This window comes from Pinus tabuliformis, chromosome 9 (genome assembly GCF_031772625.1).
Source record: "Pinus tabuliformis cultivar Carrire ecotype Pingquan chromosome 9, CPIR1, whole genome shotgun sequence".
NCBI classification, from domain to species: domain Eukaryota; kingdom Viridiplantae; phylum Streptophyta; class Pinopsida; order Pinales; family Pinaceae; genus Pinus; species Pinus tabuliformis.
The window spans coordinates 718,320,728-718,347,910 of record NC_142307.1 but is presented as its reverse complement, the minus strand read 5'-3'; the positions used below and the strand labels follow the sequence as shown (position 1 = coordinate 718,347,910).

The window sequence follows — 27,183 nt, the reverse complement described above, 5'->3', positions numbered from 1 at the left end:
GATTGTCATTATTCGTCACATATTGGAAAATTGTTCTGGATAACTTGTTTTACTTAATCTACGGTTAATCGAACATAAGGCACTGGTCTATAATTGTTTCTATCTTGTGGTCGTGTCTTGGTTGCATTAGCGTTTAATCTATTCATCTGAGTTAATCAAGATTTATTTACATTCGTCAATTTGTCCATCATTAAAATCTCCTAGATCTCGTGTTCTACAGGCTTTCTCATACATTTACTTTAGGGACTACCACCCTTGACTTGCCTAGGAGAGAGTCTAAACGAAGTGCATAAGGATCAAGAGTGACAACCTTTACTCTGAGCGTTGTCGCGGTGCCTAGACACTTTGTGCGACAACAGATACCTTTAGGTATTTTATGAGACCTTCCACCTCTACGGGCTTGGAGTTAAAACCACATACCTTTTTGTATGGGCGAGTGATGTTGAGACCCAATTGCTTCATAACTTTTAGAGGCATGATGTTTGCGGAAGCCCCTGAGTCTAACATACAATTGTGTAAGAAGAGGTCATTGATAGCCAATGTGGGCATAAATGGTTCATAACCAGGGTTTCGGTCAGGAACATGAATGTTTTGTAAGTCTTCGGGTAATTCTTCTTCTTGAATACCTAGGGACTTGATCTGTTGTTGTTGCTCGAGAAGTTTAGCAATTTCTTTCAAAGGAATGGGTATAGTTATTTTCCCTACGACAGCCCCTATGTCAATGTCAAGCTTAGCCTCTTTTCCCTTCTCTTTCTTCTTGATGTTTTCCTTCTTTGGAGGATCCTTTTTTGAATTGGCTTTGGTTGGGGGATCCTTCTTGGGAAGAATTTCAGGGAGGGGCTTGCTTGGGCAATGAGTCTTCTTTAGATGGTTCCTTAGAGGTTGTAGGGTCTTTGTTATTTTCCTTTTGTGAATATTGGACTCCTTTGAACCTTCCCTTGCTATCAAAGTTAAGAATGGATTCCTCCTTTTCATCCTTAAGGGTAACCTCACTAATGGGAGATGCATGTACGAGCCTCCAAGCAAAATGTTGAAGATGTCAGATTCCACAAGGTTAGCTTGCTCATCTATTTCTTCATCCTCACTTTCTCCCTCTTCACTTCCCTCATCCTTAGAAGATGAGTCTGGCTCAACAACATTAGTTGGAGCCAAAGTGTTTGGGAATTGAGACGAGCTTGGCCTATCTTCTTCATTTTTCTTTTTGGGAAAGGGTTTTCCTTTTGGAATATAACTAGATTTTTGGGCCCTTTCCAAGGCAGTGATTTTATTCATGATAACCCTGTCATGTGAGTTGGTTTCTTCAATAAATTTCTCCATTTTCTTGAGGATGGCCAGGAGGGTTTCTTCATGTTGATCTTTGGATTTCTCCTTCTTGACCTCGCCTTTGGCTCTAGGGTGGTCAGTGACATCCACTTTCGAGTTTTGTAAGTTTTCCTCAACTTCCATTGCTATTTCTTTGGCTTCAACCAATGTGGAAGGCTTTTTGTCCCTTAATGCATAATAGGTCAAGTGGCCACCCACAACCTTTATGAATTTATCAAGGATATTAGCTTCGGAGGTTTCAAATGATCGAGGATATCCTTGAATACCCTATCGAATTTTTGAATGAATTCCCTTATGTCTTCCCTTCCTTTAGTTATTTGATAGAATTTTTCAATGTTAAAGGTTCCTTGGGAATTGCATGAACATCTCTTCATTAATAGGTCCTCGAAGTCATCAGAGTCTTGTATGCATGTTGGATCAAGGCTAATTTACCATTCTCTCGCTTGTGCTTCAAGCAATAGAGCAAAAATCATCATGAGCCTATCTTCATCGAAGATCATCCTAGGGGACATCTGCCAATAAAATTCTTCAACAAAGTCACAGGCAATCCAAATAGCATCCCCTTTGAACTTGGGTAACCATCGGTTATACTTTTCAGGTAATGGTTTGGGATCATCACTCAATTTCAAAGGGGCAAAGACACTAACCAAGTGTCTTTCACTTTTGGTCATCTTGGGTTGGTCTTGTTTTGGGTCAGTGTTAGAACTAGATGCCATCTTTGGGGAAGGGTCACTGACCTTTTGAAATTTAGGGAGGAGCAATCCCAACGGGTGATGGGGCTCTTTTCTTCTTTTTTGTAGCAGCCCTAGTTTTGGGAGGAATGTTGTCGCTTTCAAGTAAACTAGGGGTTTTAAGAATGAGTGGAGTCGCCAGAGGAATACTTGAATTGTCGTTAATGAATCAATTCCTCAATGATTCACTAGGGAGGTAGACCTTCTTCCTCCCCAATAAAGTCGCCAAAAATGTTATTGCTCAAACTAGCAGGGGGTCCTAGAGGGGCACTTGCTAGGTCAAGAGCAACAATGAAGCTAAGCCCACTGTGACCACAGCTAAAGCTTCCTACTCTTTATGGACTTTCACTGATGGGAGGAGACCTGATAAATAAAGAATCACTTATGAAGGATAGATCAACTAAGATGGATGTGAAGTGATCTCGGGGACCCTTTCCTAGGGGAGACTCAAGAATGGGACTTACTAGCTTCTCAAACAAGGTACAATTCTTTCTAGGAAAAGGGGATGAGGATTTAAGGGCTATGTTTAAGGAGTAGGAATTGTAAAGGAGCTTCCCAATCCCTAAAATCCTTATGGAACTTGGTTTCCCAAGTGGTTTTTGAAGAGATGACTTTAACAAGATACAGGACCACATGGGACCAAGTGGACCCAGGTTAATTCAAGAGGAACGAGTTTAGCAACCAATGATAGCCTTGACCTAAATATGGAGGAGAAGGGGATCAAAGAAGTGATTTTCACTTAAAGGTGCAAAATGATCCCTATAAGGAACTAGCCTAGGGAAACTTAGGGCAAAAACCAATCTCGAGGTCAGGGCTTGGGATATCTCACAACCCCACCGTCAAAATTCCCTCAAATTTGGAGGAGGGATAGGAGACACACTAGTGCAGTAGAGGCCAACAGATAGAAGTTTTTCTATGGGTGGTTGTTAGCCTCTCTCATAAAACAATAATAAATCCAAAAATTAATTAATTAATTAAATATTCCAAGTTAGGAATTTGTGCCTAACTCTTGGGTTGTTCCTCTAAGATAGGAGTTAGTTTAGGTAACTCCTATATTGGTGTGTGTCTGGTGAGAAATTATCTCAACCAAAGGAGAAATTATCTCAACCAAAAGTGTCTAAGATAGCACGCACTATCTTGAGAACACTGTCTCTCATCTATTTATTTGTAACACTATATTCAATTATTTTAATGAAAATGAGAGTGAGAATACCTGAGGAAGCATGAGGCTTCAGCCTTTTTCCGCCAATATTTTGTGTCTAGTTTTTATGTGTGCTTTATATATTTGTCTGAGTTAATTTCATTTTTCAATATGTGGTATCAGAGTTGCGGTGAGATTAGGCCGAGTTCATTATCAGCTAAAGCGGTTACCATTGCTGATCGTGGGTCATTTCCCAAACTGGACAAATTCTGTGCACAAAAAGATAGTGAATTTCCTTGCAGAATTTTGTGGCACGATTTTGTGCTAAATTTCACTGTTTGAGGTAACGAACTATCTGTGACCACTGCTTGGTATTTCAGAGAGCACGCAATCTCTTCTGAGATTTGCTAGGTTTCAATCGCAGTGAAAGAACGAGAAAGCCCTGAAGTTGTTATCAAACAAATCTTTTATGTTATGCCGAGCAACAATCTCTGCAAGATTTGATAATTGTAAGAATATGGTAGTCGTGGCCGTGGCTGAAAGATTCATGAGCGAAGAATCCGTTACCTCCACCGATCCGTTACCTCCAGTGAACCTGTCATAAGGAAGTCCACCAGCGGCCATGAGTAAAACCATGATGTTTATTCTTCTTGCTTTGAGTTCTGGATTCGCTTTTCGCAGAAGCTAGCCTGATAAGTTTGTTGCGCAAGAGATCGATTTCCCACTCGGATTTCATGGGAGCGTTAACGGCAATTGCATAGAATACTTTGTTCCCAGATTGACGCTGCAGGGATCGGGGCTTCGATGAGTGTGGCTCGACAGATCTACTGTTTCTTCCTTTTGGCGACAGCTGCACGCAAAGCCACAGATAGTGGGGATGAGTAAATTCTGTTATACCCGCTTCTACTTTTTGTCTTTAAACACCGAATTTGCAGCTTCCTTCCATGTCGGATGCGAGATAGATAATCCATTCAAATTGTATGTAGTCGGGCATAACAAAGTAGAAATGTATCTCAGCTAGTGCCCTCCGATTCATGGGAAGAGGCCATTACAATTATCCCAAGAGAGCCTCTTGTCATAAAAGGGGAACCGGCAAGTATTCTGAGCAACAAAGAGTCGTGGAGAATAATAGATCTGCATGGAACATAAGTCATAAAACTATGATGCATCAAATTTCGGGAGAAACTGTTGCATGAATGTTCTGGAGGAGCTACTGTTGATGACAGAGGATCATATGGATATGATTACCTAGGGTTGAATTGATTCATTAAAATGATTTCAAACTGGCCAAAACTAGATATCGTTCACATGCAAAGAAATATGTAAGTGACTTTGTTCTATTTTCAAAATGTGTTATGGATCTGGCCAATTCTATTGGCATTATCATTCATTATGTATATTGTTAAATGTTCCAGTTTAAGATGGATTGTATGTTTAGTTGAGATTTACAATGATGGTAGAATCTGAAACAAGTTGATTTATTTAAGGAGTAAATGAATTCCATATTTCTATTACAAATGGAAATCAAAGAGCAAGTTTGCAAGATAACTGAAAATCTGCAACATGAAGCATCGTGGGATCGATGTTGTAAGGAGAACCGACTATGAAGAATGTAATTGCATAAAGGATAGTGAAAGCGAGTTGTGTGAAGAAGCCTGCTACTGAGTATGCGTGAGAAAGGGATCTGTCAGATCACGTCTTCTACAGAGGAGATTTATCGTTGCAATAATCGTGAAAGTGATTGAAGCTTGGCCTCAAACGGAAGTGCTTCAGAACGATAGCCTGGAGCTCTGCAAGACTTGGATTCGTACATAAAGAAGGATGAACCAGAAGGTACAGTCACTGAAAATATTGAGGTTCCAACCCAAGGGGATGTTCTGAAGCATGAGGAAACTGTTACTCTTTCTGAAATTGTAACTGAAACGGTAACTGTCTTAGCCCCTTCTACTGAGGCTCTTGTTGTTGATACTGAAACCGTAAAAGGAAGAAGGAACATCATATGTCTCTGCACCAGTTGGTGATGAAGCTCCAGTTGAGGTCATTGATACCAAATTTATTGGGCCCGACCCGAATGAATGCATTCTAACCGATTAGATTCTAAACTTGAAAGTGTGTTTTCTCGTTTACCTTTTTTTTTAAACCTGTATAGGAATTTCTCACTTATGAATGCACGGACAAATTCATTGGTGTCTCAGTGGCCTGGCAATGTGACTGGTGGATTTTGACTGCGACAGTTCAAGCTCCGAGGATCTATTGTTTAAGATTGTCAATCGATCGAAGAAGGGATTTTGCCCCAAGGCCCGTAGAGATTGGTCGATCGATGGAATAAATAAGTGGTGCTTTGGCTCATTGCAATTTTGTGTTTAATTTTCAATTGCTTCCATGTTTTTTCTGTGCAATTTCATCACTGTGGCCCTCGGCTGCATCACTTAGTATCAGACTAGCTTGCTCCATGTGAGAGCAGATAACTTCAATTGTTCCGCAGAGTTGTTGAATGAGAAGAGTTGACTGATTAGTGGAGAGTCACGTGTGAAAAGAATGCGCTAGTTTGAATGGTTGTGTGAAGGAATTAATTGAGCGTTGCAATACCTCCTACTTTCATATGTTTAATGAATTTGTGCATCAATGAGCTAAGGAGGTTGAGTTAGTTTTTTGAAGACATTTTTTTTTTAAAGTTCTAGAATTCTGATTCCATGAAGATGTTGTGATGTTGAGCGATTATGTACTCCAAAGTTTAATAAAGATATCATTTTTGTGGTGATTGTGTCCTAGATCCGCCCGAAATTGAATAAGGGGATCTTAGGTACACGAAGAGTGTATTGATGATGGTGCATGCTTCATGTTGTTGCTTTTTTATTTGTGTCTAGTTTTGACACATAAATGATCTCATTTAACACACATAAAGTTCAATGCAAGCAAGCACAACACTTGTAACAAAATAGCTTCAAGGAAGGATAATTAAGCTCAACACATGCATTTACGTCACCTCAACAAATAATCAAAGTTTTCAACATCGGCATTCTACCTCAACAAACAAATTCACTCAATACAATCAAGTTCATGAATCTGCAAACTCCAGCATTTCAAAGCAAAGTCTACATCACTACAATCAAGTTAATGAATCTGTAAACTTCAACGTTTCAGAGCACAATCTACATCAACATTATTGAACTTGTAATCAAACTCAAATTACATTGAATTGTAAGGGTGCATTCTCGGTTGAAACCAACACCCAAGTCTTGAATTGAGTCAAATTCATGAATCTGCAAACTCCAGCATTTCAAAGCAAAGTCTACATCACTACAATCAAGTTAATGAATCTGTAAACTTCAACGTTTCAGAGCACAATCTACATCAACATTATTGAACTTGTAATCAAACTCAAATTACATTGAATTGTAAGGGTGCATTCTCGGTTGAAACCAACACCCAAGTCTTGAATTGAGTCAAATTGAATTCATTGTAGTGAGTCATTAAATCATTAAGCGTTTTTTGGGTGCATTTTCAATAGTGTTCGACACCCTTCCTTTAAGCAGAATCAAGTGAATGCACGAATTTTAACTCTAAAGCAAACAAGCAACAAGTTCACATCTCCTGCAAGCGAGCGTGAGTATTCATTCAAGCAATTTGCGTCAAAACAGTACAAAGTTCAAACCTTCAAGCGAGCCAGAGTGAAGTTCATTGCAGCAACCATCAAAGCAACCAAACAAGTTCAACTCTAACACCAATCAAGCAAGTTGAGATCGACATCAAGCGAGCGTGGCTATTCCTTCAAGTGAGCGTGAAGTCATCAAGTAAGGCAAGTGAGCATTCACGCAAACACGATCGTCATCAAGCGAGCATGAATTCCAGAGTTTAAGCAAGAAAGTTCTACAACTCTAGCAAGTGTTCCCAGCAAGTGCAATAAGCAACAAATCAAGCGAGTGTGCCATTCAAGTCCCATAGCAAGTGAGCCTGTCATTCAAGTAACAAAATCAAGTGAAACAGTTCAAAGCATGACATCTACGACAAGAGAGCCTGATTTCAAGTGAGCAAGTTCAAATGGCGCAACATATTCAGTTGTTAAACATTCTTCACAGTTTGATCATCTCCAGTGATGAAGACATGGTGCACATCAGCAAAGAAACTCTTGTTGATCTTTCACGGCATCTACGACAAACACATGAAACCATTGAGTTTCTTCAACTCGAATCGCAACTTCAAAGGAATGAATTGCAAGAAAAGAGTGATACTTTCAAGTCTTTGAACCATCCAGATGATAAGTCATTCATCCCAACAGCTTCAAGTGTCGAAGTTGTTCCAGTTCAAATTTCTTCCAAACCCATCATCAAGCCCTGGGAAGAAATTCAAAATAACAAGAATCGACGAGGCTTAGGATATGTCACTGATGACACCAACTTACATATCCCAGATTATTCCAAGCCAATTAAGTTCGTCAGTGCAGGATTTCTTGCACAACACACCTCAACAGGTTCTGAGAAAGTTGCAGACAAACAGAATTGCACGCAACCTGAAGTTGATGTCCAACCGAAATGTTCTCATTGTCAAAGAACCGGTCATATGGAAGATCAGTGTTTTGATCTCCATCCTTGTTGCCATTGTGGCAAGCCCAATCATTCCTCGAAAAAATGTCACAACCAACAAAAATCATCCAGATTGAAGATACATTATGAATGGATCGATCCTTGGGAATGGTCATCCACATTCAAAAGATTGTCTCAGTTCTACCACCGACTACAATCACACATAGTGAACCGATGATGGTACTCTCATGCAGTTGAACAAGGGAGTACAACAGTGAAACTCTCCTAAACCTGAAGGGGGGAGTTCAGATATATTTTGGAGAAGATTCTCTCTCCTTTCAGCTGACAAGGGGGGAAAATGTCAATGAAATTCGGCAGTGGGAGATCGACAGCAAAAGCAGCTTTCATCATAGCAAAAGCAACATTGAGTTGTTTTTCGACATCTTCAGCCAGTGGGCGCTCATCATCAGCAGATACGCCAATGGGAGTTCATCAAATTGTGTCAGTGGACACCAGATGCTGCTTTCAAGCAAAGGACAGTTGGATCCTTTTGCGGCTTGGCACATGATGGAGTTGTCAAGCGTCATTCAGAGATGAATCAGTCATGTAGCTGACTCAGTCTCTTCATATTGCAGTTTCTTCAGCATCCAGATTTGGTGGTTTTTTTGAAGCAATATTTTTGAGGATCAACATGAGAACTTGGAAGATGGTTCCTCGTTCTTATTTTAGATTTATCATTGAAGGGGGGAATGTTAGCCTCTCTCATAAAACAATAATAAATCCAAAAATAAATAAATAAATTAAATATTCCAAGTTAGGAATTTGTGCCTAACTCTTGGGTTGTTCCTCTAAGATAGGAGTTAGTTTAGGTAACTCCTATATTGGTGCGTGTCTGGCGAGAAATTATCTCAACCAAAGGAGAAATTATCTCAACCAAAAGTGTCTAAGATAGCACGCACTATCTTGAGAACATTGTCTCTCATCTATTTATTTGTAACACTATATTCAATTATTTTAATGAAAATGAGAGTGAGAATACCTGAGGAAGCATGAGGCTTCAGCCTTTTTCCGCCAATATTTTGTGTCTGATTTTTATGTGTGCTTTATATATTTGTCTGAGTTAATTTTCAATTGTGGTTTGTCGGGAAAATGATGCCATAGGAGCCCTAATGTCGCTAGACCTAGAATAAAGTATAGGTGAAGAAAAATGGTTTTTTAACTGATCACCTTATGGTAGACTAGTGCCTAATCACTTGGGGAGATTGGAGTCAAGAAGAATATGATAATGGACTTCGCTTCTAGGTCAAGGAGGCTTAAGGACAACTTCGCTTGTCATTAGGGCAAAGGAGAGTGACCTTAAAAGCTTTTACACTTTGTTTTGCAAGGTAAGATGGCTTGTCAAGATAAATTCAGTCATAGAATTATCCCTAGGAGAATTCGTTCAACATATATGGCCCATACATAAAGAGATGCTATATAGAAACATAATCCCATAATTTCACAGTAAATGCATGCAGCAATTAGCCCTACTATAGCAAAAATTTCATTATCAATGCATGTGACAAAGTAAAAGAAGAAATTACATTAAATTTATAGATACATGTAAGGGAATATATCCAACCATCAATAAACTTGCCAATCAAGAAACTCCAAGATAAGAAAAGATAATCCATACATCAAAATTCATCCATGCTCCAAAATTTCGTCAACCAAGAAGGAATAGCAAAAATCTCAAGAGAGATACAAGTCCAAACCAAGTGATGATGAGAAATGAACTCTCATCATTTGTATTTATACACTCTTAATGAGTTCGATTTAGCTACTTGAGCCTACATTAGCCCCTAAAATAAAAATAATGTGCAAATAACTAACTTTTGGTGACAAGCCCACCAAACTAGCTCATAAACAAAATAACAAGCCTCTCAAGAGGTCAAATGATCAATAATACATGTCGTTGGGCCCTCTAAGAAGCCTGATGAAGTCCATAAGTGCCATAATGATGAATAGGATTCCCAAAAGTAATGGACAAGGGGTTGACCCCTTGTTCTCCACATAATAAACCTGTGGTGCTCCCAATGGGTGTGAGGGCACACAAGCGACCTCATGGGTGTGAGGGCACACAAGTGACCTCATGGGTCTCCAAGTAAGTCGAAGATGCCTGTAGACCATCTGTAAGGGCTCAGATGATAGTGTAAGTGATGCCACATGAGCATACATATCCTAGGTCATCTGCCAAGTGTATGGTATAGTTGTGGGGTTGGCTGGGTAGAGGCGAACCAGGTGCATCTTCTTTGTCAAATAGGTGAATCTAAAGCAATCTCTGAACATCTCTGGGGATCCATGGAGTGTTTTCTACTGTTGTGGAGACCCATGGCTATCAACACACACCCTGCATGTGCCAATGTAGCTCTTTGGAGGGTTAGGACCCCATATAGGGAGGCCAAACCCAAAATGGAGATCACCTGCAATCCTGCATAAGATCCAATGCGTCCTCTAGCCTTCCAGTACAACAATTCATCAAGGAAATCAAGTAAAATAGCTTACAAACCATGGACAATAGGTGGGCACTTCGTAATGGCAAGCCCTTCCATAGTGGGCTTTGTCATGTGCCAATGTCTCCAAGCTCCAAATGGGGTTAACCATGTATCCTATTAGGTGGTTTCTACTTCTAAAGGGGATAGTATGTCCAAGGTACATCCTTTAAAGGGTGGTGGCACGTGATAAAGAAATGAATGGATTAGGAGATGAAAAGGGCAGCCCCGAGCCACATTTTGAGGTACAAAGGTAGCTAATAAAAGGGAAGCCCACACTTGGGTATATAATGTATAAGAGGGAGCAATCGTGGTACATGAGGTGCCCCGGTCTTGATTTTTCCACCCTTCTTTATATGTCTTTTGCCTTTTATGATTTTTCTTTATTTGACTGCTTGAGGCTCAAGGGATAAGAGCATGACGTGTGAGATATAGCAGTGGATACCCCCTTTAAGGTAGGGTGGTTCATTGCCCACCAGGGGTTGGGACAATTATGGGTTCCTGAATGATAAAGGAGGCTCATCTAGGGCCTGTAGGAATTAGGGTGATGGCCACGATGATGCGGTAGAGCTTATGTATTGGCTTTTGCCCACGTGCTAAATGTATTTGTCCCGACCATCTTTTTCATTTTGTGGTACATTTCCTGTTGAATGTGGCCAATTATGCTTTTACTTTTCTTTTCAGCTGCATCAACCTTCGGGGCATCATTCCAGGCCCGACCCAAGGTGTGGGCAAGGGGAAGGTTAACCCTATGTGGACCTAGGTGGGAGAAATGATGGTTGGGGTTATAATGAGTGGAAGGGAGGTAATATATATGGATGAGGGAGCAGGACCACGCAACCAAAATCAAGGTTTTCCATGTGGTACCATCCCTAAAGCCCAAGGGTCGATAAAAGAGATCCCACGGGACTAGGGTCCAAGGTTAACATCCAAAAGAGGTCTATGGGACAAGAGCATAGACCTAGCCTACTCTTTCCGCCAAATCCCCCCATTAATCCATGCCCAGAAGTGTCCATGATAAGCAAACTACAATACTCAATTACCAAATGACAAGGCATACCTTTAGGTTCGGGAGGCCCACCTTTAAACATACAATCATGACAGATGGGTGAGGGAACACATGGTTGGCTCAGGTGGTGTAGAAATAGCACAACGAGTTAGTTGGTGGTTGCAAGGGGTTGTTGGTTTTTGGATGACTATCTTGGAGAAAAAAAATCTCCTAGGGATATTACCCACAAAATGGTGGGTAACAGTCTCCAAGGCTAAAGTTTCCCATGAAGTGCAATGAAGGTTCCATGTGGCGCCTGTGAACATCCCAAGGTAAAAACCAAGTAAATATCCTCCTTATGGCACATGTTGATCTCACCAAAGTTGGCATATGTGGGCTCAAAGACGCAACATCTCATTAATGGAGTCAAAAGGTGGAGTATTAAAGAAGCAACAACGTTCCAAATAAGGCTTAAATAGTTAAATCATGCATGAGAAGATGTGCCAACTACTAACAAAATAGGTGAGTGCTCCACTAAAAAACAATAAAATACAAACATATGATAATAAAAGCCCAAATAAGTGTGAACATGAACCTTTTGAGCTAGGGCGCTTAAGCTCTAAGCCTCCTCGATGAATTAGTTGGTCAACTAATGTCAAACAACCACAATCAATTTTCACATGTGTACCAAAGGGGGGAGCTCCATCAAAAGATCATACATATGACATAACAAAGTGATCTAGGTGTCATAAGTCACAAAATCAGCCATGGGCATTACCTCATGGGGTTCCAAGCCAAATCCACAAAATGGTGAGTAACAGTGTCCAAGGCTAAATTTTCCCATGAAGTGCAATGAAGGTTCCATGTGGCGCCTGTGAACATACCAAGGTAGAAATCAAGTAAATATTCTCAATATGGCACATGTTGATCTCCCCAAAGTTGGCATATGTGGGCTCAAAGACGCAACATCTCATCAATGGAGCCAAAAGGTAGAGTATTCAAGAAGCAATAACATTCCAAATAAGGCTTAAATAGTTCAATCATGCATGAGAAGATGTGCCAACTATTAACCGAGTACCATCAATCCATTTGCAAAGTATACCAACCATCTAACCAACTTCGAGAGAGAGATAGAGAGAGAGTAGACCAATTATCTAGCAATAAAATAATGTAAAAAAGTGTTGAATGCCTCAACACACAAAATAGGTGAGTGCTCCATCAAAAACCAATAAATTATAAACATATGATAATAAAAGCCCAAATAAGTGTGAACATGAACCTTTTGAGCTAGGGCACTTAAGCTCTAAGCCTCCTCCATGAATTAGTTGGTCAACTAACATTAAACAACCACAATCAACTTTCACATGTGTACCAAAGGGGGGAGCTCCATCAAAAGGGCATACATATGACATAACAAAGTGATCTAGGTGTCATAAGTCACAAAATCACCCAAGGGCATTACCTCGTGAGATTCCAAGCCAAAACCTACCAAATTTAAAATAACCATATTATTGCCTCACATCACCACTATCCAACCCCTTATGGGGCTAGAACCATCATGCATGAACCAAAGTGTGACATCCTCTAATACATATGAACAAATATACCAATGCAACACCATGATGAGGTAGCATGCTCCATAACCATCTGAAGTATACTAGGAGGATGATCCATAAACCATCAAGCATGATCATCAAACAAGAAGTGACTCAACTCAAAAAAGACAAGCATCATCTCCCAAAAGAAAGGTGTGTGCCCCCAATCCATCTAAAAGAGAAGGTGTGCCTAATCCATTAAAAAACTCTATGGTAAACATGCTGCAAATTATATCTTGTAATGAAAATTACAAGAGTTACCCTCGTGAAATATGAGGTGTAATACCGTGCAAATACAGAAAATAAAAAAGATAATAAGGGTGTAAATATATCCTGTGCTGGCAATCATAACTGCATTTCAGATAAACCTCTTATGCTCAACAAATTAGATGCAAACAAATTTGGCTTACATCTTTCAACACAGCTAGGGGTTTAGGATTTTGGTTCTGAAGTAGATGATGCATGCATGTATGTGGTTGTGTATGTATTTATTTTTTTATTTATTAAATAATTCCCATGTTTCTTTACCAAGTGCAGGTTGCTCGACACTTGTTTCGGTGGACCAAAGCAATGGCCTATGCAGATTATTATGAGCGTGCTTTAACAAATGGTGTGCTCAGCATCCAAAGAGGTAGTGAGCCTGGGATCATGATTTATATGCTTCCCCAAGCACCAGGAAGTTCTAAGGCTGTTACCTATCATGGTTGGGGTACAAAATATGATTCATTCTGGTGCTGTTATGGTACAGGTAATATTCTTTAGCTGTAGCCAGATGGCTACTTGAGTTTATAAATGCTTTCTGCTGTAGTCCACTGGAATTTATGTCTTAGTGAGGTCTAGTTATCCAAACACCTTCATTGACATTCCAAATAATTGATAGCAACAAGCATGGATGCTATAATTTCATAGTAGTAACTAAATTATGTTTTAGTTGTACTTCAAATATACCATTACACAATGGATTTTTCTTCTCGAATGCCAAACAACTGCATGAAAGATAAGTTATAACACATTAATGTGTTCAGATGGACAAAACTATCAACAGGCCATTCATAAGAAAGGGAATTTTAAGTGGATAAGGAATCTTTCAATTAATTCTAAATTAATATATACAAAAAGTCATCTCACAGCATACGTTGTGCATTGCACACATTATAATTGTAAACAATTAGTTTAAATCTGTACATGAGGGGTGATGATGCAACATCGTTATCAGCCCAGATCATGTTTTACCTACCATCTACTAGTGGAAAGTTCCAAAAACTAATCCTATTCCAAAGGATACCATCTACAGTTTAGCTGCTCCAAGTGAAAATCAAGTTGTTAAATTGGTGTTGGTATTATACAATAAAAATGCACAAGTGGTGGTTAGAATCATGTGTAATGTGTCCTACCCACAATCATGGTAAGTTTGAAATGTGGGTTAATCTCCATGCAGTAAAGGAGTAAGCCTACCAGATGAATACTATTGTGTTCCCTAATTTGAAGGTATTCTATAAACAAGTCTATGGAGCACCATTTAGGACCACTAATCAGAATTTTGTCGGAAATACTAACAGGATATTCTAATACTATGGCTCAAGGTGATGAGTAAGAGGTCTATAATATGGCCTAAAGTACTGGCATGGCCTAGAAAGAGCTAGATGTTCTATATTAGGGTTCAAATACTCTATGCCTAGACCAAAGATAAAGCTTCTATAAATTAGGGTTTGATTGATATGCAATAATAAGTTGCACATTATCATATAGCATCCAAGGAAAAGGCCTTCTAGTGATACTCAACAACAAGGAAACAAAGGCCTTCCAATAGAGGCTAGGGTTAGACTATGAATTTATTTTTTTATGGCTGAAATATATGCATAAAAAACAAATGAGGGACAAAGTCAGCCATAAATAAGGGGGTTTAACCATGCACTATGCTAGATTTTGCCTTTATATGATTAATAGATGCAACTCCAAATTTATAAGCCACAAACATCCAAAAAAAATTCACTTTTATGTAGAAATTTTCCCTAATAGCCCTAGTGGCTAACACTAAATGTCTAGGAATGAGAAAAGAGGAAGAAAATTAACAAGTAGTTGAATTGAGGCTTCTGTGATCCATAATAGTTGAAAGAATAACTTCGGCGTAAATCACATGTAGACAAACATTTGTCGACGCGTTTCGAACCAACTAGTGTGGTTCATCGTCAGGACAAGTTGAAGAAACAGATCCAGCTTAGCATGATAAATAGTCCGAGCAGAGTCTCCAACGGCTAAATTGACTAACGGCTAATTTTGACCTTAGGGCCCAGGTCTATTATTATTATTATTTTATTTATTTATTTATTTATTTATTTTTTTAATATTATTTATGGAAAAAAGTTAAATTAGGTAAAAATACATAACTAAATTAACATTAATGGTTGGTTTAAAAAGAAATTTAATTATTTATTTAAATTAATTATTAATATATATATATATATATATATATATATATATATATATATATATTTTAATTAAAGTTATAATATTAGGTTAATAGGATAAAGGTTAGGATTAATAAGTAAAAAAAAAAACTAACCATTGATATTATTTTACTTATTAATCCTAACCTTTATCTTATTAACCTAATATTATAACTTTAATTAAAATATATATATATATATATAATTAATTTAAATAAATAATTAAATTTCTTTTTAAACCAACAATTAATGTTAATTTAGTTATGTAATTTTACCTAATTTAACTTTTTTCCATAAATAATATTAAAAAAATAAATAAATAAATAAAATAATAATAATAATAATATAATTAGACCTGGGCCCTAAGGTCAAAATTAGCCGTTAGTCAATTTAGCCGTTGGAGACTCTGCTCGGACTATTTATCATGCTAAGCTGGATATGTTTCTTCAACTTGTCCTGACGATGAACCACACTAGTTGGTTCGAAACGCGTCGACAAATGTTTGTCTACATGTGATTTACGCCGAAGTTATTCTTTCAAAAATTAACAAGTTTTATGGATGATCAACACAACAAAGATTAGTGCCTTATCCTAAAAGGTTTTAATGGAGTTTTCTAGGGCTAAAATTCCATGGAAAGGTTTCAATGGAGTAAGGGGGGGTGACCAGGGCATCCACTTTTCAAACCATAACTATTTTCTTTGTGAGGGGAGAAAGTAAATATAAGGAATGCACAATGAGAGTTTCCTTATAGGTTTCAAAAGAACAATTTTGCATAATATAATGGAGCAATTTTTCACCAAAAAATTAGCATTTAGTGATGGCACAAAATAGAAACCCCACTTCACACATACCACGATTTCGAGATAAAATCGGGATGTTATCGAGATGTTCGCAACACTGGTAAAAACCCATAATTACAAGTTTACTTTTGATTGTTCCACAAGAGAGAGGTTACAAGCCAACCTCATAGCTCAAAAACATAACAAAATATGCCAAAAATACCCATACATGTGGGAGAAAATGTCTCCTCTACTATGACGACATCCTCCAAATGAGCTCTAAATGCCATAAGTGTCAAGTGGGCTAATGAGTGTTCCATACTTTAAGGAGTAGTTCCATGTCCATGGGAATGCCTCCAAAGTAAGAAGTCATCACCATGGTGCCCAATGTCATCCTCTAGAGGGCAAGAAGGGTGACCTGGCACTCTTCCACTCAAGCAATGGGGTCAAAAATTGTTGTGCAAGCCCTCCCTTGTCATGTCAAGGATAACCATCATTATCCAATCTTCGAAACAAGTAATGCCCATCAAACAATGCCAAGGCTAGCCTGGGGACATCTGGGGTCTAGTGGGTACATCATCTATAAATCCAACACCAAGCTTCATAGGCTCAACTTTTCAGCATCTAGGGGTACTTAGAGTGTCTAAGCACCATGTGGAATCATCAAGTAGCCCAACGCTACTGGATGGAGTGATAATCATGTCTCCAAAGACCTCTGTTGTTGTGATAATACCACCTAACAAAACCCTCTCAATATCAAGTGAAAATCACCAATCATTAGGGACAACAACCATAAATGCATCATCGTGGATAATGCCTAATGTTGGAGGCACAATAATACTTCACATAAAGCTCACCTTCAAATGTCTAACTAGATCAAGCCCTATAAACAAGTTACCTCCTTATGTCAGGGATGGTTAAATGGATAACCCTATTAGGTGTTTCCAACCCCCAAGGGGAAGTGACATGTTCAAAGTTAGCCCATTGATTCATAGGTGTGTGTGAGAGATATCCAACACCAAAGGGAAAAACATTGAGCCTACGATTAATTGCGATAAAGCATCCAGGGACTGAACATACACCATGTTCCCAAATTGCCATGAAGCACCCCTAAACATGGTGTATATACTTTCAAAGTAACCCAAAAATATAACACTCGAACTTTACAAGGAATGTGTTTACAATGACACCTATTGACTCCCTCTTCAACTCCACCGAGCCTACTATCTACAAATTAGTAATTGTTGCGATCTCGAAATCAACCACTATCATTTACAACAAAGTTATCAACCATGTTATCACAACATCTTGATCATCAAATGAATAATGACCATCTATGAATATGAAGGAATATCTCCTTAGAGCAAAAGCAACCCACCAAACTCCTGCATCCTCCAAGTCAACATCAACAAACACCACAACATGAACTCTTTGGAACATCTTGTAAAGACGATCACATCTCCATACAAGGTCAAGTCAATCCTAGAAAACAAAACTCATGGTATAGTCATCAAACTATGCAAGCTCATCATCGAGAACCCCTCTCATGTACCTCAAATCCTCTAGCAACTAAACTAGGACAACTCCCCATTTTGAGAGAATCCATAAGTGTATCATGAACAGAAAATCCCTCTATCTAAGAGAGTTTGGAATCCCTCCTTGCTCCATACTCCATAATACTCCCATTAGCTACAACTTTGGAATCAATCCCAACATCCCCCACCAAGGCATCACACCTTTCCTCCAAAGAACTACAGGAAGTCTCATGGATGTAAGAAACAAATGCTCCATGACTAGCGTATCACCTACGAGGTACACTTACTCCAATTGATGATATGGGTGCTCATATATGCTCCATGAGCTTCCAGATCGAAAATCTCCACATTCTCTTCAAGAGAAGAATCTTGCGCACTAAAAGGCCTCAAATCCTCATCTACATGAGATACAATCGAAGTGTCTACACCTGAACCTAAACCTAGCTCAATGATATCTTGCCATGCATGTGCCTCCTAAGAACTAGAAGGCCCTACCAACCTCTTGCTAAAATCTAAGAGTGCCACTAGATCAAGAACTAACATGTAAAGGTCACCCCCTCTAATTCCTCTAGTCGAAGACCTCGAACAAGATAGACTACAATAATTGATGGTAACTACGATCCCTCAAAAGAAACCCCCAATGTGTATCAATCATGCAAAAAAATAAAAGAATTTTTTTCCTCAAACCTAGAACAAATAAAATCACTCACCTCAAGAACATCACTTGAAGGCATCCATAATGAAATGGAGCCAACTCCTCTCATAGGTATGGGGCATCATCACCAAGCTCCACAATCATGCCTCCATGTTGCTCCTGAATCTTGCTAAATTGAGACCTATCATATGTCATGTGTCTCAAAGCTCCACTATCACATACCATCTTACACTAGAAATAGTGTTAGAAGATAAAGAAGAAGTCATGGAAGAAGCAGCGTCAAATTGAGAGGATATCTTCACTACACCTATTACAATATTTCTTCGAGTTGCCATGCTAGCATTGATGTTCTTGGTGAACTCCCGTCTGGATATATGTTTTGCAATTAGCATGCTGAACTCATATATGGTTGAGCCTCACTAGATTGGTGCCAAGAATCATTTGAGATATCTTCGGGGCACAATCTCTCATGGATTGAGATACACTACCAAAAATGTGAAGCTGCATGATTATTCAAATGTTGACTGGGCAGGCAGTGTGGAGGATCGCAAGAGCACTTCCAGGTGTTGGTTCTTTTTGAGCACCACTAAGACCGAATACATAGCTACGAGTATGACCTCGTGTGAAGCTGCCTGGTTGAGGAAGCTCTTCAGTGAGTTGTTTGGACACATGATAGATACCACCGTGATCTCCTGTGACTACCAGAGGGGGTTCGTTGTTGGGGAATCTCGTATTCTATGATCGCTCCAAGCATATAGACATCAGGTGCCACTTTATCTAGGATATGGTACCTCGATGAGCAAGAAGGCTCCATCGCATTGGCACTGATGTGCAGGTTGCTGACATTCTGTCGAAGCCCCTGGGAAAGGTCAAATTTGTGACTTTCTGAGAACGACTAGGAGTCGTGGAGAGACTCTCTCCTAAGGGTCCTATATGATATGGACATTGAGCTCTGGGAGCTCCGAGGCGCTTGGGGGTACATCGTGGAGCGATGAGCAACCATAGGGTGAATGGTTCAGCCTTCCCCTAGTGGTCTGCTATGTAGGCAGGATGAGTGGTTCATCCTTCTCCTGCCGAGACACAGTCATAGGGTGAGTGGTTCAACCTTCCCCTAGTGATCTGTTGTGTACAGGATGAGTGGTTCAACCTTCCCCTGGATACCCCTTGCGACATGTAGTCAGGATGAATGGCTCATCCATCTCCTGCTGAGACATCCTACCCATGCAGTCTGGGACTCATGGGAAGTACTTCTCATCTGGCCAATGAGCAAGGAAATAAGGATAGGGACAATAGTAGTACCGATGGACGCATCGTGTTACTATCGTACTCCCTATGCTAGGATGATATTGATCTGGGATCAATGAAATTGACTTCGGGTCAGTATGAGTGGTTCGAGACACTCTCTTTTGATATTGATCTGGGATCAATGAAACTGACTTCAGATCAGTATGAGTGGTTTGAGACACTCTTTTGATATTGATCTGGGATCAATGAAACTGACTTCGGGTCAGTAAGAGTGATATAACTCACTCTCTTTTGGAACTGATCTGGGATCAATAAGAGTGGTATGACACACTCTCTTCATATGGGACTGACTTCAGGTCAATAGAGAATGGTATGAGACATTCTCGATCAATTCTTTTTCTTCATGGTTCAACAGAGCAGAGCAGAGCAATGCAGGGCACTAATGGTAGAGATAGTACAGTCTGGCAGATGGATCAGCGGATGGAGTTCTCCCTAGTTGAGAGGGAATGTTAAAATTGGCAACTAGGGCCAAACTCCATGTGGGTCATCTTCTTGATGGCAGCTGATATTTTTCTTGGATTCCTCTCATCGACAAGTGTAGGATTCATCTAAAGATCATCCGATTCCGATAAGTATTCATGGAGACAAGAATTTATTTGTGTTATGGGACAATCCGTCAAGGTCGGCCAACAACCAAATAACCCCCACTTGTGCTCAACGTTTTAGTATAAAAGGAGATGGCTTGATAGTCATTTAGACACACACTTCACTCTTGATTTCTCTCCACTTGTTTTGGGTTTTAGTGGCAAGAGAAATCTAAGAGGATGAAGCCCTAAACGCAGGTCTAGAAGGAGACCCTATACACAGCAAAAGAAGGATGCCCTAGCTGCTGTCATAATGAAGCCTAGCCGCAGGTCTTGTGAAGGTTTGGCTGCAGTTTAAAGGGAGATCTATCCACTGTTTAGGGGAGCTTCAATACGCAACAAGGTAGCCCTAATCTTGGAGCCCTAGCCGCAGATCTAAGGAAGGGTTATAGCCCAGCTTTGGAGGAGCCATAGCTGATGTAATAACGTGCCCTAGCCGCAGTCTATTCATAGATAAACGCAGTCATGATGCCCTAACCCTATACGCTGTTATGGAAGGGTTTCTAGTCATGGAGGACAACCCTAAGATGCAGCAAAGAGGCTACCACAACGAGGCAGTTTGGGGACTGTGTTAAGTGCTCATGAAAGGATATACGAGCTGCTGTTAGGTGGCCGAAGAGCTGGCTTGAGGGTCGAGTTTCAACAGAGGATAACGCAGATCTGTGGGGCAGTTTTAAGGTAGCTTATCTATGGGTTTGTGTGGGTCGTAGGTACAGGAGGAGAGTTGTTATTGGAATCCTAAACGCTGCTGTTCTAGACATGTTAAGTTGTTGTTGTGCTAGGCCGTAGGCCATAGCACCACAGCTGGGCTTGCGTAGGGCAGCTAAGGACTGTCATATCAACGTAGCAAAGGAGGGGCTATCCTTAAGTATGCCGCAGTCCTTCAAGGGCTGTTTGGGAGTCTATTGGAAGAGTTTAAGGCTACAGCCATATGCCCTAACTAGACAGTCACAATCAGCCATATGCAATCAAGGTTGGAGCAGCTAGGATTAGTTTGATGTTGTTGCCTATGTATGAGGATTGGTAGGACTGTCTTGATGGCCCAAACAATCCTTGATGAAGGTTGTCCCATCTACCATCCAACACAACAAACAGAGACCCTAAACAGTGACCTTATACAGTCCATGATAAGATGTGACAGCAAGGTGCAGCATGAAGTTTGAATGCTGCTCCATAATGATGGGCATCATAATGAAGTGTAGTGTAGCATGTTGTGTGCTGCACAGTGATAATAAATGCTACTATGAGATGCAGCATGATGGGCACAGTGAGGTACAGTATGAGGTAGCACTGGTAGGTGCAGCAGTATGATGTGTGCAGCATGGTAAAGAGGTCCAGCATGATGATTGGGTGCAGCACAGTGAGGTGCAGCACAATGAGGAGTGCATGGTGATGGAGTCACCTTGGATCAGTGGAAGCAGTATGCCTTCTACTCAGCCCAGATCAGCTGCCTCTTATGCTATCTTCTTAGAGAATATCTCTGCTCTTATTTAGATAAGTCAATATGTTGACTTCTGATGTATATGTACTATCTCTCTCTCTTTGTTGAACTATTGAAGAACATATAAGAAGAATTGATCAAGGGTTTCCCCACATTGGGGTTTGTCCCTAGCTAGCGCCACATCTTGTGTCCTCTTGTCTTGGCTTGTCTTCTGTGATTTATGTTTATGTTCTATTTGCAATTTACTATTATGCTGATGTGATTGCTAATTCGGAAAAGATATTGAGCTAATTGGAAAAATTGAAATAAATTGGACTAAGCATAGAACATACCTAAAATTAACACAAATTGTCCACACTTGGATACAATCCAACTAGCAATCAACTCAACATAAACTCATCACATCGATACATACCTCTGGTTGTGCATGCCGCTGTAGCTCCTCATTGGTTAGGGCACCCAACAGTACTTGTTACAGCCCTATAAATTGTTCCAACAGTCACCTAGAAATTTGCGGCCTCCCTTCCTTTATCTCCTACTCTCGTATGTTGGCACTTGGGCTCATTTCCATCCTTGATAAAGGCCTCACGACACCCTCCTTAGCCACTAAACAAGGTTCGACCCTTCTACAATAATCCCACAGACTTTGGTCTATCAAAACAAGGAGAAGGGACCCTTCAAAACCCACGCACAAGCACCCAGGTCAGCCTCAAGGCATGCAACCTCCTCCTACTCAAACTCCGACCTACAAGGAGATGAAAATCACATGAAAACAAGCCTAGATTTGTCCTCATGCCTGCGTTGTCCTCCTGTAGCAACTCGGCCTTATTTCAAATACCAAACTCACCCAATCAAAGACCCAAACACATTCATCCTCCTCTTCTAGAGCTCGACTGCTTCAAATGAGTAATCTTATGAGTTGATGCACATTTGGATAATTGAAATGACTCTCCGACACCTTATATTTATACCAAACATAAGGGCTCCAATGAATTACCTAAGTGTGGGCTCCAATGTGCCTTTTGGCACTTCAACAACTCAAGCCTACATGCCTTTGAGTGCTTCAAAAACCCCACAACACCAAAAAATTCATATCTCATTAAGGAAAACTTGGATTTCGATAATTCTTGATGTGTTGGATTCTTCTCATCATCCTTTATCATCTTAATCCATGGTTTTGGCCCAAACATCAATGGGTGCAAAACCCCAACCTTGGGTTCCAAGCCCACAAGTGACTTTTGTGGTGCTCCAACCTCCAAACTCCGAACCCTAGGGCTTGGAGTACCTCCCAAGCTATCAAAAATCAACACTCCCTCTTAGTGAGGGAGGTACTTCCAAGACTAGGAAGTAGCTCATCATCATCATCACTACTCGCAACACTCGCCCAACTCCTGGCGCTCACAACTGCAACAATCCCTGTAGCATGAACTACGCCTCTCTTGGAAGTGTCACTGTCACTGGAAGCTTCCTTCTTCTTCTTCTTCTCCTATATCATTTTCTAATCCCTCCATGGTTCCTTCTTGGCAGACGTAGAAGCACCCTTTCTCCCCACTAACCACGCACTCTTCTTGGGCTGTAAAGTCTCCCTCTGAACCTGCAAACTCTCTCTAGAACTCGACTCCCTTTGAGCCTCTGAAACTTGGACCTTCTTCTCTGGAACCTATACCTGCTCCTCTGAAGCCTGCACTTGCACCTGCTTCTATGGAACTTGCACTTGGTCCTCTTGCTTATGATCTATAGGTTTGCCTGTCAGCCTATATAGAGCATGCTCTCTAACTCCAAGCACAATACCTACAGAGCTAGAGTCTCTAGGCCTGAATCTTGCCGTCCCATCCTGGAATAAGACCTCAAACCCCTTCTTCTTGATCACTGAGACAAATATCACACTATATCTAAGTCCTGGTATAAACAGGACATCTTAGACCCGCATCAGTCGTCTTGACTCCATCCTGAATGGCACAACTCTCGATCCTAGGATCTCATTCTGACTCTTGTCGCCCAACACCATGTACAACTTCAAGTCCCACTCAACTAGAGTCTCGAATACTTCCTGTGACCCTGTCATATGTTTCGACACACCATTGTCCACATACCATGCATCCTCATCGATGGTACCCTGCGAGAAATGAGAGATCATAACAAAGTCCTCCTCCAAACTTCTGGTGAGAGCACCTATCTCAGTGGAGGTGGCAACACCGGTGACCTGCTTCCCTTTCTTCTTCTCGTCATCTCCCATCTTCTTCATTTGACATCTCGACAAAAAAAGACCCATCTCGCCATAGTTGAAACATTTGATTTTACTCAAGTCTTTCTTTTGCTTACCCTTCATTCGTGCTGCAATTTCCATGACATCATTTGAAGCCCTCTTCTTCGAATGAAGATCATCGTCTCGCAACTCTTCCTGAATGAAGTCGTCCCACAACCTATTCCAATCTGGCAACGATCCCCTTGATGAAGGGCTTCCATTCCTCGGTGAACCCTCTCAAAGCAATCCTCACCATAGCAGAATCTAAAATAGTCACACTTACGGCAGCAAGCACATCTTTGACCTGAAACAACCTCGTTAGATACAGAGTCACTCCTTCACCCTGTATCATCTTGGTGAAATTCCACTTATCCTCCAATACTAGTACCTAGTTCTCGTTCTTATTCTAGAACAAATTATGAAGAGCCATCCACATGTCATGTGCAGTGTTCTTCACGAACAAATGAGGTATTAGGGGATCCTTCACACCATCAAGAATGATCAATCTCGCCCTTGTATCCAATTCCTCATACACATCCAACTCCTTAGGGTCAGTTGGCTTCTTTATCTCTTTTTTGACAAACTCCCAGATCCTGCTGACCTGCAATACCAACTTGATCCTTTCCTTCCAAGGACTATAATTGGACAACCCTTCCAACCTATCCTCGTACCGGAGACCAACCTCCAACTTCGACATTGTATTGAGCCTTGTTATCACTCAAACCAGCAGGGTTCCTAAAAGGGCAATTGTTAGATTAAGGGCAACGGCGGAGGCTTAGCCCACTATCACCATAGCTAAGTCTCCCTGCTCTTTACAGACTTTCACCAATGGGAGGAGTCCCAGTAGTGTAGGGATCACTTGTAAAGTATATGTCAATGAATAGGTGAGAAGTGACACTGAAAACCCTTTCCCAAGGGCGAAGTGAAGAATGGAGCTTGCTTTCTCTTTAAGCAAGGGACGTGGTCCACCAGGGGTAAGGGATGAGGATTGGAGGGTTGACAGACAAAGGATAGGCTTATGAACAAGTTTCTCAATCCCTATAATCCTTGGGAAACTTGGATTCCCAAATGGTCTTTGCCAAATAATCTTTATCGAGAAGTGGGACCACGTGGGGCCAAGTGGACCCAGCCCAGGTTCGGGGATCGAATGAAGCAACCAATGATGTTCTTATCCTGGACAAGGTGAGGGGAAAGGACAGTTGATTTTGGGTAGCATCGGATGTGCTCTAGCCACGAAAATTGGTGGAGAGGCTAAAGCACATGAGATTTCCAATACCCAGAAAGGGTTTGGGCAGAGTCTAAAAAGTTTGGGAGATATTAAAATAATTAATATTTTTAATGGAGTCCCTAAGTCTAAACTTAGGGAAAATAAAATATTGATGTGTATTAAAATAAAACTTTGTTAGAATGGTTCAAAAGTCATGGATCAAGCCAGATCTAATCTTAGCTGTTGATTAGGGACTTAATCTCAGTCGTTGATTTGTCAACGAGAAAAGTATAAGAGGAGGCTTGAGGGTCACTTCGAGAATACACTGAGGGAGACCAGTCAGTTCAATTTCTGGAGCGGGGTTAGCTGAGAAATTGAACTAGTGGTTTGGAGAGCAGTCAGGAGGCAGCAAGTACAAAACAAAGAGACAGGAGATCAGCACAGAGGCAGAAAAGACAGACGTAGGGCTAGAGGAAGCCACGCATAGGCAGCAAAGACTTCGCAGAGCTAGCAGGGCCTACGTCATCCACACAGAGGTTGCACGAGTGGCGCAGAAGGCCAGAGAGGTTGCGCAGAGTCTCAACGGCTTACGCAGAGGGCTTCAGGCCACACAGAGGTCAGTAGGGCTGATGCTGGGTTCAGAAGAAGTGCTGGAAAATTTGTCTATTTGTGGGTAAGCCAGTTTGGCACCCTGTTGTACTAGAAAATTGTTGAATAAAAAAATCCTCCCTTGCTGCACCGGTTTTCCTGAATTGGAATTGATGTTCTTGTTGCATCCCTTTTCTCCAGGGATTCAATATAATCATAAATCTCTTGCTGCACAGGATCAATTTCTGGCGTTCTTCGTCTTGGACTCTGAGGAGGCGAGGTGAAAGTTGGTGATGAAACTCTTGGAGATGTTCTCGGAGAAATTCCTTAATCTTCTTCTGCCTTTGAGTTTTCTTCTGTTTCTTCATTGATATGCTCTATGCTTTTTGAGGGTAATTCTTTTGCTGAGTTGAGTCTGGTACTCCTTCTTAGACCTGTGACAGGGGTCTTTTGAGTTTTCTTCCTTTCTGTTTTAGGCTTCTTTGTTTGAGGTGAAATCTTTGTCTCTTTACTGGCTTTCTTTCTTCTAACATCTCTTTTGTTTATTTTCTCTAAAATTTCTGCAAGAGGGATGTCATCCTCTGACAGTTCTTGTGACTATTGTGGTTCTTGTTCCAGTGTCCTATCAATTTTTATTTTCCTTCCCCTCTTAGGTCTACTGCTATTTGGCTGCCCATGAGTATCTTCCTAAAAGTGATTCCTTACTAAAAAGCTTTCCCAACTATCACCTATGTTTTGGAGATGGAGTTCAACAAGCAGTTTGACTAGACCAAGGTGATACATTGTATTATCTATGAACTGAATTCTCCTTTGAACATTCCCTGACATCTTTCTTAGACTATTCAACAAGAAATATGGAAGATTTATCTCATTTTCTTCAAGAAAATTCATTAGCAGCCGAATATGATAGAAAAACATACATCCAAACCTTCCTTCGTAGGTAACAAATTTTTGGATTATTAGAAGCAAATTCCTCCACTTACTTTTTAATGTCGTGCTTGGGATGCCCTTCTTGAAAATGGTGGTGTCCATGCTTGGTTTCTTCAGGAAAACCTTCCAGTCTTCTCTTTCAATACCTCTATTTTTTAACCATTTTTCTCCAATCTATGGCAGTCCAGTAGCTTCAGCTATAAACGACTCTGTCACTGTGAATTTGATGTCTCCTATCTCCACTTCGACTCCATCAAAAGCCCTGGCGAAGGATTTGGTCACTTCTTTATGGAAGCCATCGAATTTCTCTATAAATTCTAGCCATTGCGCCTTCTGCAACAATTCTTTTGTCTGTGGATACCCCTCCAAAAATTTCTTCCCTGTTGGCTCTATTCTGACTATCACTCCCATGGCCGAGAAGCTTCGTTTCAAAAACTGTTTTGTTTGATAGGGTAGGACGGCTTGATAGGGTTTTTAGAGCGGAAAGGCCAAGGGTGTGAGTGATGGAATAATGAGAGCGTAGGTAGTGAGGGTATAAGGGAGTGAGGCAAAATCTAACCGTTAAGAGCATTCATGTTTATGATTTGGGCGATTGGATCAATGGATCGGGATATGAGTTATGATGACAGGGAGT

At 40.6% G+C, this 27,183-nt stretch overlaps 1 protein-coding gene and 1 long non-coding RNA gene across 8 annotated transcripts in view; one reads left to right on the top strand and one right to left on the bottom strand.

Annotated features, from left to right (window-relative positions):
• The window catches only part of LOC149150703 (uncharacterized), a 307,262-nt gene that overhangs the window by 68,182 nt on the left and 211,897 nt on the right, over positions 1 to 27,183 (bottom strand). The window lies entirely within an intron of this gene.
• The window catches only part of LOC149150704 (uncharacterized), a 196,150-nt gene that overhangs the window by 44,016 nt on the left and 124,951 nt on the right, over positions 1 to 27,183 (top strand). The window contains 1 exon segment of the mRNA XM_089445562.1: positions 13,370 to 13,580. Coding sequence (XP_089301688.1) covers positions 13,370 to 13,580 — 211 coding nt within the window.